The sequence below is a fragment of the Protobothrops mucrosquamatus genome, unplaced genomic scaffold (genome assembly GCF_001527695.2).
Source record: "Protobothrops mucrosquamatus isolate PMUCROS unplaced genomic scaffold, P.Mucros_1.0 scaffold146, whole genome shotgun sequence".
Taxonomy (NCBI): domain Eukaryota; kingdom Metazoa; phylum Chordata; class Lepidosauria; order Squamata; family Viperidae; genus Protobothrops; species Protobothrops mucrosquamatus.
In genome coordinates, this window is record NW_015386512.1 from 374,911 (window position 1) to 392,988 (window position 18,078).

At 42.0% G+C, this 18,078-nt stretch overlaps 2 protein-coding genes across 2 annotated transcripts in view; one reads left to right on the forward strand and one right to left on the reverse strand.

Moving 5' to 3' along the window:
• The window catches only part of LOC107285093 (receptor expression-enhancing protein 3), a 43,501-nt gene extending 33,061 nt beyond the window's left edge, over window positions 1–10,440 (reverse strand). Inside the window, exon 1 of the mRNA XM_015813243.1 lies at window positions 10,367–10,440. Coding sequence (XP_015668729.1) covers window positions 10,367–10,398 — 32 coding nt within the window. The 5' untranslated portion in view covers window positions 10,399–10,440. The remainder of the gene's footprint in view (window positions 1–10,366) is intronic.
• Window positions 10,441–10,656: 216 nt separating this feature from the next.
• The window catches only part of JMJD1C (jumonji domain containing 1C), a 132,383-nt gene continuing 124,961 nt past the window's right edge, over window positions 10,657–18,078 (forward strand). The window contains exon 1 of the mRNA XM_015813245.1: window positions 10,657–10,709. The gene's annotated coding sequence lies outside the window, so the exon portion shown is untranslated. The remainder of the gene's footprint in view (window positions 10,710–18,078) is intronic.

Here is an 18,078-nt window from a genome sequence, read left to right on the forward strand (position 1 = left end):
CATGGAAGGAAGGAAGGAAGGAAGGAAGGAAGGAAGGAAGGAAGGAAAGAAGGAAAGAAGGAAAGAAGGAAAGAAGGAAAGAAGGAAAGAAGGAAAGAAGGAAGGAAGGGATCATAGAGCTGCGTAAGTTCCCTAAGAAGTTATCTATAAGAAAAAAATACACAATTATTCTTTTTTAACAGGAAAACATATCCACCTGAACTGAAGAAGCTTCTTAGATGAGAAAGCGAAAGATTTTCAAGGAAAAACAAAGGAAGTCCAGTTGCCTTTTGAAAAAGTATCTTTGCGACAACCATGATCTGGATGATTGAGAATCTCCATAGACATATCCGGCGGAAAGTCTATTATAGCTTTACCAGCATTTCAGGATTAAAAGTTACTTTCCACAAGGTTTTTGTTTTTCTAAACTTAGAGAGCTAGCTTCTATTTAACACTTGGGTTTCCATGGTAGCCTGGTGAACTATGCTTTAAATCAGCAGATGGCTGTTCTCAATTCAAAACAGGAGTTGGCAGCAGCCCAACTCTTTCAAGTATTTCCTAAGGCTTCTATGACTGTAGAAAAACAGGTTTAGAGCAAATGTACACAATAGTTTATTAAAGGTAGACTGCATGTAAAATAATAAAGTCATAACCTATTTACATTAATCTCCAACATGTTCTGACACTGGGCCCTGCCCACGTTAGCCAGCTAGAAGCCCAACTAAATTTCTCATTGCTTGTAACAATACAGCAATATAACCTTCCCAGGAGAATAAAAATGGTAACAAAAGAAGTAACATATTTTCTTATTCAAAGCCAAATAGCAGTTTTAAGCTCCTTTGTAAGGAAATGTCAAATTCTTGATTTAGACAATGTTGTTGTTGTTAGTTGCGAAGTCGTGTCCGACCCATCGCAACCCCACGGACAACGTTCCTCCGGGCCTTCCTGTCCTCTACCATCTTCTGGAGTCCATTTAAGCTCACGCCTACTGCTTCAGTGACTCCATCCAGCCACCTCATTCTCTGTCGTCCTCTTCTTCTATTCCCCTCAATCTTTCCCAGCATTAGGCTCTTCTCCAGTGAGTCCTTCCTTTTCATTAAGTGGCCAAAGTACTTGAGTTTCAGGATCTGGCCTTCTAAAGAGCAGTCGGGGTTGATCTCCTCTAGGACTGACCGGTTTGATCGCCTTGCAGTCCAGGGGACTCACAGGAGTCTTCTCCAGCACCATAGTTCAAAGGCCTCAATTAACAAGATCAATTTCCTGATTTTCTCTACACGTTAATCAAGACTGTACAAACTATTCTTTCTCCACTATGTTTTAACTGGAAGCATTTAGGGGGAAAGGGAGGGCAGGTTTGATGAATATAAATCACCGGGACCTGACAGATTACACCTCAGAGTTCTGAAGGAGCTGGCAGATGTTATCTCAGAACCATTGCACCACATCTTTCACAAATCCTGGAGCACCGGGGAAGTACCTGAGGATTGGAAAAAGGTTGATGTGGTTCCTCTCTTCAAAAAAGGGGGAAAAAACCCAGACCCAAATACAGACCAATCAGCCAAAAATAAATACCTGGGAAGATACTGGAAAAAGTAATAAAAAACAGATCTGTGAACATCTAGAAACAAATAAAGTTATAACTAGTAGCCAGCACGGGTTTGTTAAAAACAGATCATGCCAAACCAATCTTATTTCATTCTTTGACAAAGTAACTAAATTAGTAGACAAGCGAAATGCTGTGGACATAATATATTTAAACTTCAGCAAGGCATTTGACAAAGTACACCACAACCTACTTCTTAGTAAGCTAGAAAAATGTGGGATAGATGGATTTGTAAACGGCTGACAAACTGTGCACAACGAGTAATCCTTAATGGTGCTACATCTACATGGAGGGACGTAATCAGTGGGGTACCACGAGTTTCTGACTTAGATGACGGAACAGAAGGAGAAATCATCAAATTTGCAGATGACCCGAAGGTGGCAAGAATAGCTAACACCCCAGAAGACAAGCTCAGGATCCAAAAAGATCTTGACAGACTTGAGCAATGGGCCCTATCCAACAAAATGATATTTAATGTGTAGAAAAGCAAGGTTTTACACCTGGGCAGGAAAAACCAAAGGTACAAGTACAGATTAGGCTAAACCTGGCTCAAAAAGAGTAACTTTGAGAAGGACCTTGGAGTCCTAGTGGACAACCACTTAAACATGAACCAGCATCATGCAGCAGCCAAAAAAGCTAATACAATCCTTGTGGCAATGCTGCAAATACTGTATATTCTTGCAAGAATATACAGTATTTGCAGCATTGACACCTTGGTTGTATAAACACAGGCATAGAATCAAAATCACGTGAAGTATTAGTACCGCTTTATGAAGCCTTAGTAAGGCCACACCTGGAATACTGCATTCAGTTTTGGGCACCACATTACAAAAAAGATGTTGAGACTTTTGAAAAAGTGCGAAGAAGAGCAACTAAGATGATTAAAGGCCTGGAGACTAAATATATGAAGAACAGTTGTAGGATTTGGGTATGGCCAGTATAGAGAAAAGAAGGACTAGGGGGGACAGGATAGCAGTATTCCTGTATTTCAGAGACTGCCACAAAGAGGAGGGGGTCAACCTATTTTTCCAAAGCACCAGAAGGCAAGACAAGAAACAATGGATGGAAACTGACCAGAGAAGCAACCTGGAATTAAGGAGAAACTTCCTAACACTGAGAACAATTAACCAGTGGAACAGCTTGCCTTCAGACGTTGTGGGTCTTCATCACTGGAGGTTTTTAAGAAGAGAATGGACAGCCACCTGTCTGAAATGATATAGGGCAGGAGTAGGCAACCTTGGCTCTTTTATAACTCGTGGACTTCAACTCCCAGAATTCCTGAGCCAGCACGGGGAAAACTTTGGCCCCTTCATGACTTGTGGATTTCAACTCCCAGAATTCCTGAGCCAGCATGGCTCAGCTTGGAAACTTCTCCCTTTCCCCTCAGCATGGCTGGCTCAGGAATTCTGGGAGTTGAAGTTCACGAGTCATAAAAGAGCCAAGGTTGCCTACCCCTGATATAGGGTCTCCTGCTTGAACAGGGGGGTGGGCTAGAAGACCTTCAAGGTCCCTTCCAGCTCTATTCTAATTCTGATTCAATTGTATATAACTGTCTCAGGACTTTTGAATATTTATCACCAGAAACGAAATGTTCTGTTTAGTGAAGATAAAGATAAAAACGTCTGCAAAAAAACAGCCAAGCTCAGAGAGCAGCATGGACTCCCCAGATAAAGTTCCTGAGGCAGCTTCTTTCCTGTTCAACAGGTTTGACTTTTCCTTGTGACATTCTGTCTGAGTGACACATAACAAAGTATCTCATTACAAAGTGTCTCATTAGCTCTTTGTGTCTGGGTGTGATAAACGTATATTGTCCTCAACATATACCTGTATGGAGAAATAGGTTTGTCATCTATTGTTCCCTTTGAGCTCCATAAAAAAAAAGAGTAGAATGCATTAGGGGTTTTCTAAAGTTTAGGTAAAACCTATCTCAGTCAAGGCATAAAAAAAAAAATTCCTCCAGACTTTTTAGCTTTTCTTAAACCACCATTCATCCCAAAGCTGCTTCTTGGATGAGAAGCAAAACGTGTTCGAAGAAAAACAAGAAAGTCTAGTTGCTTCGTGAAAAAGCACCTTTGGGATAACTATGCACTGACTGGATGACTGAGAATCTCCATACAAAAATCAGCATTCGGTGACTGGTTTTAAAGTAATGGTTAAATAACATTAATACAGCTAAGACTTTATCAGGAATCTGTATTCTCAGATCAAGACAGCATGCATAGGGGGATGGGGTAAATAACTGCACCTGATCTTACTCAAAAGGTCAAGAAGTGATAAGACACCTTATAGAGCAGTGGTTCTCAACCTTTTTAATGCCGCGACCCCAACCGGTCGTAAGTCGAGGACTAAACCGGTCGTAAGTCGAGGACTAAACTGGTCGTAAGTCGAGGACTAAACCGGTTGTAAGTCGAGGACTACCCAACCGGTCGTAAGTCAAGGACTTTCCCTGCCTGGGAGCACCACGCATGCGTGGTTCCGCCCCCTGCGCTGGCCGAGGCGTAGCTGGCAAGCGGCAGAGACGGAGCAGGCCGACCACCAGCTGACCCAGCCCAAGGGAGGTAAGGCACCCGCTGGAAAAGGGGAAAAAAAATGGCGGACAAAAAAATGGTGGACAGCCTTGCTTGGCAACCCCCATGAAATGGTCGATCAACCCCAAATGGGGTCCCGACCCACAGGTTGAGAACCACTGTTATAGAGCAACAGCTCCCAACCTTTTCTATACCCCAAACCCCTAGAACGCTTCTGATATATTCTCGCACCCCGTACAAAAGTTTGAAATAATGGCAACAAATTATGCATATACAGTATAATTTTGAAAACCTAAGTTTCGCACCCCCTGGAATATCGTCTTGCACCCCCCCGTTGGGAACCCCTGCTATAGGGTGAAAAAGCACACTGACTTGTTACAGAATTGGATACAAAGATCATTCTATAAGCAAAAGTTTGCTCTGCTGTGGCTGGGATAGGTGAATGAAAAGTCAGACTCACTAATGTAATAATAAAATGGTGATACCAATAGATCAGGGGTGTCAAACTCGCAACGTCACGTGATGCATCGCAACTTTTTGCCATTGCCGGCAGTGGGGTGGGCGCGATCTTCTCTAAGTGCCAAAAGAGTTGTAACTGAATCAGATAGATTCCATCAGTTTTGGAAAAACTTGGCTGCAACTCCATTTTTCAGTAAAGCACTTCAGCTGCTTTATCATTTTTCAGTAGCTTTCTTACTTTCTTCCGTCATCTACTGTAGCTGTTTCCAAAACTTGATTTTCTGGCATTTCTGAGTGGTGGATGCGCTAGTGGTCCCTGCAACTGTTCACAATGGTACAGTTGCTTGAAAACGTCTCCAACTCTAAAGCCATTCATTTGAAAATTATACAAGGGACCTCTCAACCTTAATATATATTATCATTTACTGATTTAATTTTATGTGTTGGGAGAACAGTGAGGAATGTATAGCTATTATATTATTGTGTATCATAATGTTCTACACTCTTCTTTTAGTTAACTTCAAACTTCACTGTCAAACCAACTGTGCAAAAAACTTAAAAGTTATTTGCATTAGTCAGCCAAGTGTACACACTTATTTGAAATCCGTTCTTGCATCTGGGGTTATATGGTTGGACACAAACTTTTGGCATTATCATAGACATCATCAGAGACTTGGAGGGGTTTTTCATGTTCATTTCATCAAGCAGTATCAGGTTTGCTAACACTATCTAGAATATCTGTTTATTTACTAGTTCAGCCAGTTTTGACCAGTTCCATTTATTGAACAAACTATCTGATGCTTTACATGTTGGAGCTTAAGATTAATTTTTGCATAATCAGTACCTCACATTGCACATATATATTTGATAGACTGGAATTGGGTATAGAAGAAGTGCAGGATTTATGTGCCCTTGCACATAAATCTCACCCCACGAGTAAAAAAAAAGAGTTCTTCCCACTATAAGGTATTGGCTGCAAATTATAATATCCAGTATCATTTTCATTTGCTTCATCTATGCCAAATTTTCCAAAGGTTCCTTCCCAATTTATCCAATCTACCCTCATATGGGCACTGAAGTCACCAGATATTATGATTAAGTCTGATGGGGACAAATATCATCTTTGACAAGGTTAAGCTGATGCATTTTCATCAACAGAGTAAAGCAATGTTATTTCTTCATTGCTGGCTGGTTCTTGAATGGTTTTGGTTTCTAATCCAGTTAGTCCCAATTCAGATTATCACTTCTAGTGACATTTTGTGATATGGTTGTTCAACAATAGTTTCTTTTTAACTGACGTCCAGTCATATATTTCAAATGGCTATTTGGATGTCCAATTTTGGCTTAAAAATATATGCTTTGTTCTCTAATTGATTCTTTAGCCAGTCTCAAACTTTTCACAGCAGCCGGAATGTGGCTATTTGCCAATCTGATACAAGTTGCCCCCAAAGCAATACTATTGTGGGAAGTTAGCCCCACCCAGAGAAGGAAATATTAAAAGGGCAGAATATTATATTTCCTCAAAGGATCTTAAAGAGGCATGCCCAGTTTTTTCTTAATAGTTCCAAGTCTCCCTCTTACAAACAGAAACCAACTCTGTAGAAATGCAGATGTAAATAATCCATTCAGGAAGGTTGGAGGCCCCCAGCTAGAAGCTTAGGAAGACAAAGACACCTAAAATCTACATACCCCACCCAAACTCTTAAGACAGGACATAATAGGATTAACCCACAGATGTCAAAGGGGCACACTTAGACTCAGGTCAAAATAAATGACACAGGAAATAAAAAGTCCTCAAACAGGAACAGGAAACAACCTCAAGAGCCCCAGAGGGTATAAAAACCCACTCCCTACATGTGCTCTCTCTCTTTTCTTCCAGAGCCATCTTTCTCTCTGGCTCTCTTCAATAAACTGCAACCTTCTTTTTAAAGCAGTTGCCATGTTGTTTATTCCCAGCTTGGACTGAACCATAATGAAGACTTTTCCTTCAACACTATTTTCATATCTTAGTTGTCCTTTGCCCATAGATTCATGCCTGGTTTTACAGTCTCTTGGCAGGAAGTCAACTCTCTTCCTTGACTCTGAGCTTACTAGCTGTGGCTCTACTCTTTTCTTCAAATATATCTTTGGAGAAAAGATTACCTAACAACTGAATGTTGGTTTCATCAGAATGTATTTATTTATTTCAAAATGTTTCAGGGTCATCAGGGTTTTCTTTTGCATAATTTAGACTTCTGTGAGAAAAGGCTTCCATCAAGGCTCCCATGTAGGCTGCTGTTACGTAAACAAGGCTGTTCCATGACCTGTATGCCTGTCAGAAGAACTTTTCAGCAGGTTGTAGGTTAGGTTATCATCTGTGGGTTCTGTTTTGCACATCTGACCAAATCTAACAAAGGCTTTTCTTGGTCTTCCGGATAACCTCAACATCTGGAAGACCAACTTGACTTCAACAGTTCCATGTAACTTCCATTTCTTAATGTAGTTTCTCCCAATTGAAATTGCTAACTGTAAACATTTATAGATGTCTCATACCTCTCCCACTTTCCTAAGAGTGAAAAAAAAAATTCAAATGCTTAAAGAGGTTCTTAATGTAGTTCATGACTGTTAAAACAGACAAAACAACGACGACACACTGAGAAATTAGAAGGGTCAGAGTAAATCAAAAACCTTTTAGGGCCTGAGTTCCATAACTAGAAAAGTGTCCAAGGTTTTGTATGTGTCATAGGGATCAGATCTTAATTTGAATCTCCAAACAACAATTTGCAGACATATATAATGCTAAATGTTTGTCCATGTAGAGGTAGTATGTACTCACTTAGGGATTCAACAAAATCTACTAGTTGTCCAACAATGCCTAAATTTTACATGCTGTTGTAGCTAATTGCCTTTACCATTATTAAATTTTCCTAATTGCTAAGAGGTTTACAGAAAACATAATAGAAATAATACAGACCTCATTGGGTTTTAAGATAAATTTAAATCATAATAATCCCAATAAATTTACAGCATTTTTAAGGCAAAACCTAATTAGAGCATAAAGTAACATCACTGTGTAAGAACAACAGTGTAATATAATAAGTCACTTCCTTCTGTACATCAAATGCACAGTTAAGCAAAGAAGGCAATAGTGGCTTGCTATCAACTAAACTATCATTGTTTAAAACTATCATTTTAGAGAGTCAAGAATTGGCAGACACTCCAAAAGACGTGTACATTCCATTTTAAAAAAACATTTCCTTGACATGATATTCACTCCCCCCCCCCAAAAAAATGCCCTGCAAATTGACTCCTAGTGACTACCTGGACAAGTCCCTGCAAATTTCTTGCCAAGATTTTTGGAAGTGGCTTACCGCTGCCTTCTTTCGGTGGCTGACACTCTAGAGTGGCATTTTAAAATCATAACACTATCACCCTTGGGCTGCTCTAGAATTGCCACCTTGGTTTCATCACTACGAAATTCCCAATGTCTAAAACAAGCTTATTTACTTCAGAATACGCTCCCAATAAACAGGAACTCGCTATTTAATTACTTGCTCATATAATACTAAGGCTCAAAATGCCCTGCTTATAATAGAGGAAGCTTCTTCACTTTAAGTGTAAGTTCCTTTCACATGAATCACATAATCTTTGCAATGAATATAAAATAATATCTGAAGTTTTCTAAAATCCTTTACAAAGGATTCTTTTTGATGCTGCTGCAGTGTAAAAATTGTGCAAATAAGAACAAACATTGTAAAAGATTGAGGTTTTCTGTAGCAAGCGCAGAAATGCCATAGCCAGAGTGCCAAGGTTGCAAGGCCACGTATTTTCCATTTAAATGATAGTTTTAATGTCCAAATCCTTTACTAAGAATTAGAGCCACTACTGAGTTTGCACAGGGCTTCAATTTCTGGGTGTTTCTTTTTAAGTCATAGCATCACTTCCAGAAGCTGTCATATCATTACTTCAGATATTTTAAGATTCCTTAGGGAATAGCAATACACTAAAAAAAGATTTTTCACTCATGATAATTACTATCCATTTAAGAGGATAGGAAGAAACATTGACCTGTTATTGCCAAATGCTTAACATCACCATCATTGTGCTAATAAACAATTTTCATAAATCTGTAGATCTAAATACTGTATTAATTACTGCAACATCGTGAAATGAAACCTACACTCTTACTTTCACATCTCACTAGCACATATTAATTAGATTTACAGCTCACTTACAATCAGCCTAAAATCTTCTTTCAACAATACAGAGTCTAAACCAGGCTTGTACAGCATGGGACACATAACCCCCCACCACCAAGAGCCTTGTATGGCCCACCAACTATTTTTAAAAAATAAATTTATCATCCTCCTAAAGATGCGCTGCTAAGCACTTCCAAACCTCACCATCCACCGCCAGATCCAGCACTGCCCCCGCTAATGCTAGCCAACAATGAGCTGATCAGTGTGTCAGTATTCCTTTACAGCCAACAATTATTTTTCACTTATCAACGTAGCCCTAGCCCAGTGGTGGCGAACCTATGGCACGTGTGCCAGAGGTGGCACTCGGAACCATCTCTGTGGGCACGCGTGCCGTTGCCCCAGCAGAGATCGCCAGAGTAGCGAGCACGTAGCGTTTGGAAGCAACAGGGCAGGAAGTGAGCGAGCAAGCGGCGTTGGCACCCGGAGATGTCGAGAGACTGGCCCCAGCCATGCTCACCCAGTCTGCGGTGACCACTGCAGTCATGCCCACCCAGTCGGCCATGCTCCTCATCCCCCCTGAGGGCACCACAATGCTGATGCAGCCCTGGCACTTTGCGATAAATAAGTGGGTTTTGGGTTGCAGTTTGGGCACTCGGTCTCTAAAAGGTTCGCCATCACTGCCCTAGCCCCTTCCCCTCTATCTGTTGTGCAGGCTTGGTCTAGACATTAAGTTGCCCATACTCCAGAGTGCCCCCCTACCAGCTAACTTCAGTAAGCATCTATAAAAACACAGTATTTAATTTAAAGCAAAAGGAAGAATGACAACAATAGGGGGAAAAAATTACGTAGCTGAGGACTGAACTGTAGAATTCTTGCTGCTCTCTGAGCTTGACTGTTTGTTTGGAGATGTTTCATTACCCAATTAGGTAACATCAGTACAAATTAATCAGCGAGTACTGATGTTAGCTAGTTGGCAGTGAAACGTGTGCAAACAAGGAAGCTCTGAAGGCACCAAGAATGCCACAAAAATGATAACAGCTAGCTGACTTTGGCTCATCACAGAAAGCTAAATGGGACTAGATCTGGTTAATGCTTGCACGGGAAACCACCGGGAAATCCCACAGAGTGTGTGTGTGTGTGTGTGTTTGCCTTTATTTTGTACAGATCCGGCTAATGCTTGCACGGGAAACCACCGGGAAATCCCACAGGGTGTGTGTGTGTGTGTGTGTGTGTATTTGCCTTTATTTTGTACAATTCAAGGCAGTGAAGATAATGCTCCTGCCTCTTTTTTTCTCTCGCCACAACAACCCTGTGAGGTGGGCTTGTGCACCGTTGCTAAGAAAAGCATGCAAGTGCCTCCCTCTCTTTGCCTCCATCCTCCCACGGGGCCTCGCAGGGCACCGCCGGGAGCAGCAGCCAAGCAGGGGCTCCGGACATCCTTTGCCACCGGCGGTCCTCGCCCAGGAAGAGCGGCCGCCGGCTCCCTCCCTTTCCAGGGAAGCCCCGCGAGTCAGGCTGGCAGGGTCGCCAACGAGAAGAGCCCGGGAAGGAGAGGCTGGGTCGCGATCGGCTCAGGACGGACGCTGCCGACCCGGCACCCACCTCCTCCCGCTACTTACACAACGACTCGGGAAACGATGCACGACACCATGTTGTCTCTCGAAGGGCTGGGCCTCGGATCCTGCCACCGCCCCCAGAGAGCGCACAGCAGCCGCAAAGGGCCTCGGTCGGACCCGCCCTTCCCGCTCGCCGGCTCCTCGCCCCGCCGGGCCTCGAATGGCTCGCGAACGTTTCACCGAAGACAACAGAGCCCCGCCCTCCCTCCGCTCAGTCCTCACAACAGGCGGAGGCCACGCCCCCTCGCCACGGATTGGCCCCTTGTCGTCGCCGGCCTTCCTCCGCCGTCCGCTCCATTGGCGGAAGTGCGCATGCGCCTGGCTTTGCTCGGGGAGGAGAGAATGGGTAGGTAACAGGCCGGGAATCTGCGCAAGCGTAGCTTTTTCTCTCTTTGTAGGTTCCTCGCGCATAGGGTAAATTCCTTTTTTTATAGGGGTTTAAATCCGACCCTTTAGGGGCGTAGCGGTGGCTTGATTGTTTACTGCCCTCGTGCACTGCCTTTGTCGTTGACTTATGATTCCATCTTTGGAACAGTTTGCATAGGATCCCAAAGCATTGGATCGCGCAAGACTTGCTTCTCGCGGGGATTTTCCTCCCCGGCTCCATCCATTGGCTGATTTTTCTCAAAAAACTGGGGAAGGGGAGGGAGGAAATTGGGAAAAGCGAGCGAGGTTGGCCTTAGCGATCGAACCAATGCAAGATGGGTTTTATGTAACATTGACCTGCGTGCATCCGGCAAGCGCTTTCCCACTGAATTGCAGGAAACGCGGTGAGGATACTGCTTTCTTTTCAGATAAATGACTTCAGATAGGTAAGATGACCTCTGGCAGAAAGGCATTTCTGTACGTTGTAGAAGGCTGGGCTGGGTCTTCGATGTTTGAGGAACGCCTTTTGAGAATTGAGTGGGGTGAGAAAAACGTCAGGAGGGGCGAGGAGAGGAATCTAAAAACTGGGCATATCTGAGCAAAATAAGCAGATATATATATATATATGAGTTCTCTTTTCAGATGCTGGTTAAGTTTTGCTTAGGGGTATTTTTTTTCTCTCCAAAAGCTGTTCTAAGCTCTGCTCTCATTTCGTTGTTGTTCTGTGCTAAGATGCAACTGATAAATAGAAAAGAAGGGTAATGGAGGTAAAAAGGAGAAAGACTCTTTTGAGGTAGGTTCATATCCAGATGACTTTCTGGATACATCCATGCGGTGTTCGTAACACTCAGTAACTATTGCTTTCTGAGATTTTTAATCTGGGTCTAGTCCAGGGGTCTTCAAACTCGGCCCTTTTATGACTCATGGACTTCAACTCCCAGAATTCCTCAGCCAGGCATGGGAGTTGAAGTCCATGAGTCATAAAAGGGCCGAGTTTGAAGACCCCTGGTCTAGTCCATGGCCGTATTACTTTCTTGCGTATTGTGTATCTATCAAAGTATTAAACAAGACTTATGCGGTTTAAGAATTTCAGAATCAGCCAAGGTCAGATTGGAGGCCTCACATGGCTGAGCTAATAATTTTGATTCTCCCATTCCTGTAATAATTTTAAAGGAACCTTCTCTTTAGATGGTCCTTACAGTAAAAGAACTCCATCTTCAGATAGTATATTGAATGGTCTTCAGGGAAAGTACTTTATGGATGGTATCTTGTTTCTCAAAGGCTGTGTTTGCACAACTCGCTGAAATACACAGTCTACAGTACTGACTTGTATGAACCCCGCCCAGGTAATTAAAGACCAGTGAGACCTGAAAGCCAGAAAATTGAGTAATTGAGATTAACTAGGGTTAAATGTCTTCTGCAAGCTAGGAGTCACTGCAGATTTCAAAATTTTTGTGAGTGGATCTTGGAATTCCATTGTCACCTGTAGTGTTTATCTCTATTCAGATAATAATAGAGGAGTGGAAGTTAAATGGCATGAAGGTTGATATTGGAGAATACAGTGTTTCAGAATGAAGGTTGATTTCAACGTGAGAATATATGAAAATTAAGATTTCCTTTATTAAATATAATGGTGTCTATTCCTGTAATAATTGTTTTGGGCTCCTCTGCATTTGCTGTAGTTCTGTGAACAGCTACCTGAAAAGATTAGAATTCTAAAAGATTAGAATTAGAACTCTAGATTTAGAATTGCTAGGGTGTGTTGCATCTGAAGGTAAATCTAATAGTTCTGCAGAACCCTCACATCAAATAATGCTTCAAACAACTGTAAGGATGAGGGCCTCTTGAAATGAAAATCTGATGGCTTCAATTGTTTGAAAATGTATGCTGCTATCTAGAAAGTAAATATTTCTGAGATTTCAGTTCTCTAGATATAACACATTATGAACTGAAAATTCATCTTAAGGCAAGTTCTTTAATAGGCAAAGGTTGTAAAATAATTTAAATTTTAAAGCACATTAGTTAACAAAAAATAAAGAATGAAAGAGAAAAGGTGTGTTTGACATTAAAGGTCAGTCCCTTAACTGGGATGTAATTGTAATCTGCAGAGATAGAAAATTGCTTTGTTTATTAAATTTACGCCTTGCCTTTCCTCTAGGACATGGGTGTCAAATTTGCTGTGTCATGTGACGTGTCACGACGTATCGTGACTTTTTTGCATTGCCGGAGCTGAGGTGGGTGCGGCCTTTGCATGATGCAACTGGCCCATGGGCCCGCAGTTTGACACCCTGCTCTAGGAGCTAAATTAAGTATACAGAGACTCTTCTATTTTATCTTTTCATTGAAGCCCACATAAAATAGATTAACCTGGGAGATAGTGACTGGCCCAGAGTCACCTTGGAGCTTCTAATCCCATGGGAGGCCTTGAATCTGGATCTTCTTAGTTCTAATACAGTATCTTAACCATAAGAGAATTTGATATTTTAATAAGTTGAGAGATGTTTAGATTGTTAGTATACACCTTTGGAAAAATAATAACGTAATAGTTAAACCAAAGCTAGTACATGGTCTTATTGACCCAGTATAACATACAATCTCATGTTAATATAATCTTAATGCAATTAGCACCCTTCCTGGAGCAATAGATATAGAGCAGAGGTGTCAAACTTCCGGCCCACGGGCCAGATGCGTCACACCAAAACCGCGCCCACCCCATTGCTGGCAATGGAAAAAAAGTCACGATACGTTGCGACGCATCACGTGATGTTGCGAGTTTGCCACCCCTGGCATAGAGATACCTTGTTTTCAGATTTTCTAGCACTAGCATGCCATGCCCTATTTCAGTGATCCCAGTGTAGCATCTATTCTACTGATTCTAATCTAAACCCTCCCTGGAATGAGTCAGCAGATCCCAATTATCTCTTTCTTGTCTTCCTGTGAGCATTTACTGAATGCTTTGGGGCAGGTGTGTACCTACATGTGCTAAATGAGTCAGAGCTGGGTGTGTTAGTTACCCATAAAGTCATAGCTTGTTGTGTTGATGAGACAGTAGATTATTTGCTGTTTATATTCCAATAAACCACCTTCATTTGTTTATGAATGATAGGATTTGTTGTGTAATATGAGAAGACAGACTTGACTGTATAGATTGTGCAAAATGTTTGATCTCCAGTGTGGAAACTTGAACTTTTTTCTTTTAGTTACACAAATTGGTGAAGTAGACCGGAGTCCATGTTAGTCTAGGAATGTTTATTTACAAAAAAAAAAATATCTCAGAGAGACTGGAACAGAGCATGAAAGCTATGTGTGCTTTGGCAGTAAAGTCTTGGCTTGTTTTTATGCCGCCCCATAAATGGATGGAAAAAGGAGCTCACATGTAAATAGCAAGGCAATGTGGTTGGTCTGAGAGAAATGCAAAGCCAATTTGTTGGGAGAATGTTTCACACAAGGCTTAAGATGGAGAAAAAAAGAATTAAGCAATAGCAGTTGGGAAGCAGATTATAGAAGGTCAAATATGATGAGAAATAACCTTATCTACTTGGATCAGACCAAGACCTTAGTGCAGTGGTGGCGAACCTATGGCACGGGTGCCAGAGGTGGCACTCGGAGCCCTCTTTGTGGGCACCCGTGCCGTTGCCCAAGCCTTGCCTCCCCCCGCAACCCACTCCTCTCCAGCAGCCCCCCTGAAGGAGAGTCGCCCTCGAGGGTGGCCCACACGGAGCAGCGCAGCCAAGGACATGGCACCCAGGCAGCGTAGACAAGACTCTGCCCTCACACCCCATCATGCAGTTGATGCTGCAGGGCGCGGGCAGAGGATGTGGCCGCCATAGCGCTGCTGCGTTGCCTGGGCGATCTGCGGCGGGCCCTGAAGGCGGTGAGTGGTCCTGTGGGCAGGCGGGATGGGGGGCAGAGCGGGGGCAGGGGCGGAGGCAGTTTTTGAACCAGAAAGCAGGCCAAACTTCACAATTAGCAGGAATTGATTAGCGGGGAAGTAGTCTGAAGGTGGCTTGCAAAGTAGTTGTTTGGTTCCTGAATGCTGCACTGGTAAATATTAAACTTGCTTTTGGGATATTATTATTTTTGCTTTGTTCTTAAGTCACAGGTTATCCTGAAGGCAGCATAAATATCCAGTATTTGTTCTGTGTCCCAATAGAAACTGAACCTGTAAAGGGTGTTATATTTCTGGCTGTTCAGAAAAGGAACCACAAATTATGCCTTAGTTTTAAGTTTTCAAAGTTGTTAAACTTGTTTTGCAATGTAGGTTTCTATGCCTTAGATATTACATCCTTCACACAGCAGTTTTTAAAAGAGAAAGCATTCTTATGCACAAGAGTTGTCCTTTATGGGGAAAAAAAGCCCAGTGGAGTCAGCTTTTGCATTTATTGCCGTGGTAACTGAATTCTTTGTGGAAAAATGCATTACAATGTATTTAACTTAAAAGATTTATATGACTGCAATTCTTAAGCAATTCTGGGCAGTTTATAACAGCAAAAGATAGTTACAAAAGATGGTCGCCAGGACTAACACAAATAATAATTAGATGCCATTTTTGTTATTAATACTGTGATATTTCACAATTATTTGAGCTTTGCTGTAGAGAAAGTTCAGCAAAATCGAGTAAGAAAAATGAAATCGAAAAATGAAAACACAGACCTGCATATAGCTTCAAATTTAACTAGAATATATTTTAATAGCAACTTTAATTGTAATTGTAATATTTAATAAAAACTAATGCAAACTAAAAAAGAATAAAAAGAAGTTCAGAAAATATATGCATGATTTTACCCTTCATATAAATAATTATACAAAGTAAAAAACAAAAAGTGCAGAAAAGAATTAAAAATAAGAATACAGTAAAGAACAAGAAATGTAAGAGTATATATTGTTATATATATATATATATATATATATATATATATATATATATATATATATATATATATATATATATATATATATATATATACACACTCTGTTTCTTCAAAAATAAGACCTAACCAGAAAATAAACCCTAGCATGATTTTTCAGGGTGCTCGTAATATAAGCTCTACCCCCAAAATAAGCCCCAGATAAGATTGACAGCCCTCCCATGTGCTCACCGCCACCTGTACATGAAAAAAATAAGACATCACCCAAAAATAAGCCCTAATGCAGACATGCCAAACACAATGCCCGGGGGCCCGATGTGGCCCGCAAAGTGGTTTCATGTGGCCCGCGAAGCCATCCTGGAAACAGGGAATGGCCCCCCCTGCCTTGGCCCTGGCCAGCCGGGAGCCAATGTACAATTTTGTGGTGGCCCTCTATGCTGAAACACATTCAGTCTTAGCTCCACAAGACCGTCTGGAAACAGTGAGGAACCAGCCCCTGCCGCGTCGGCCCCACCCCCTGGGTATATGCTGGGGAGGTGTTACCCTTTGTGAGGAATGAAGAAATGCACCATCACCTGGAAGTGGCCAGCAAATGGCCCTCGCCTACTTCACATATCCGGCTTGATGGGCTCTGGGGGAGGGGTTTCGGCAGGCAGCAGGGCGCTCTCACAGCGCCGAGAGGCTGAACCGGACGGCGCAAATCCAAAAAGAAACGCGAGGCCGCCCAGCTCCCAGCCTGCCCAGTTTCAGCAGCCAGCGGGGCGCTCTCCTCACAGCGCCAAGAGCTGAGCTGGCTGGCGCGAATCTGATGAGAAGTGCAATGCTGCCTAGCCCCCAGCCTGCCCAGTTTCAGCAGGCAGCAAGGTGCAAAGTTGGCGAGCTTTGCACCGCCCGGCTCAACCTCTCGGCGCTGTGAGGAGAGCGCCCCACTGCCTGCCGAAACCACGCCCACCCAGTCGGCTGCACTCACCCTGGCCACACACACACCCCCGAGGACAACTGCAATGCTGATGCGGCCCTCAATGAAATTGAGTTTGACACCCCTGCCCTAATGTGTCTTTTGGAGGAAAAATAAATTTAAGACACGGTCTTATTTTGGGGAAAACACAGGTATATCACAGACACAAACAATTTTAGTAACGCATTACCTTCTCTTAAATAGAACAAATGAGCTCTTCTTCCCCATAGCCTATTGATAAATCCATAAAGCTGCCTATTTTTGTTGAAAGGCTTTGCACCCCCTTCAGTACAAGAATTCAAATTAAAACATCCAACAGGTTCTGCCATCAAACTGCTTTTACTATTAGAAAGTTTTTCTACAATTCACTACAATCTGCTTTCCTACAGCTTAAATTTCTTCTCTTCCATGTCATGACCTTTTGTATGACCGGCGGTCGGATTTGAAGCAGCTCAGCCCATTGAATCTTTTTTCAAAGAGCCAGTTTCTGTGATTGTTTGTTTCCTTCTGCTGCAATATAATAATAATAATAATAATAATAATAATAATAATAATAATAATAATAAAGTTGGAAGGGACCTTGGAGGTCATCAAGTCCAACCCCCTGCTCAGGCAGGAAGCCCTATACCATTTCAGACAAATGGCTGTCCAGTCTCTTCTTAAAAACTTCCAGTGTTGGAGCATTCACCACTTCTGGAGGCAGGTTGTTCTGCCCTTTTAATATTTCCTTCTCTGAGGCTCTGACTTCCCACACTACATTATGTCTCTAGCATTACCCAATGAAAAATTAAGTTCAGATTGGCAAAATTTGATCTTAATCCTAGCAAAATTCTAGTAATTATCACATCATTTTTAAGGTGCTTACAGGTCAATCATCTGCCCAGACCATTTCCCAGATACAAGTGGTACTGTTCTGTTTGCTGAAACTTTCTTTCCCTTTCTAAGAATCTTTGTTCCCTCCCAGTTATCTGGCCCTTTATTTCTTCCAAATTTTTCAAAGACCATCAGCCAATCCCCTTAGTATTCTACAGAGCAATCCACCAGGTCTAGCAAAGCTCTGGTTTGTAGCACCACTTCTGGTGCCTATTACGTAGAATAGAAAACCACTTAAATGAGATTTATAAATTAAATGAATATGTAGTATTAATTGATCTGTTCAACACAATTTAATAATATATTTTAAGTAATATATTTTAAGGGTATTAAATACATACATATATACATATACATATATTTGTTTTCTGAGGTTTTCACGGGTGTTTATATGTGAGTCTTTGGTCATTCGGGTTTTCTCCCGTGTAAGATTAGAAGTGTCATAGCGACATTTCGATGAAATCACATTCATCATCATCAGGCTTGTGCTTTTAGCTTTGTGCTTCTCAGAGTAATGTGAAATGTCTGCTGTTTCTTTCTTTTAACTGCCAGTGGGGTTTGAACTGAAGGGGCGGGGACTTGGTCGTGTTCTGAATGGGTGGACGTGTGCTCCGATTGGTTAAGGAACTTGGCTGCGCTCTGATAGGATG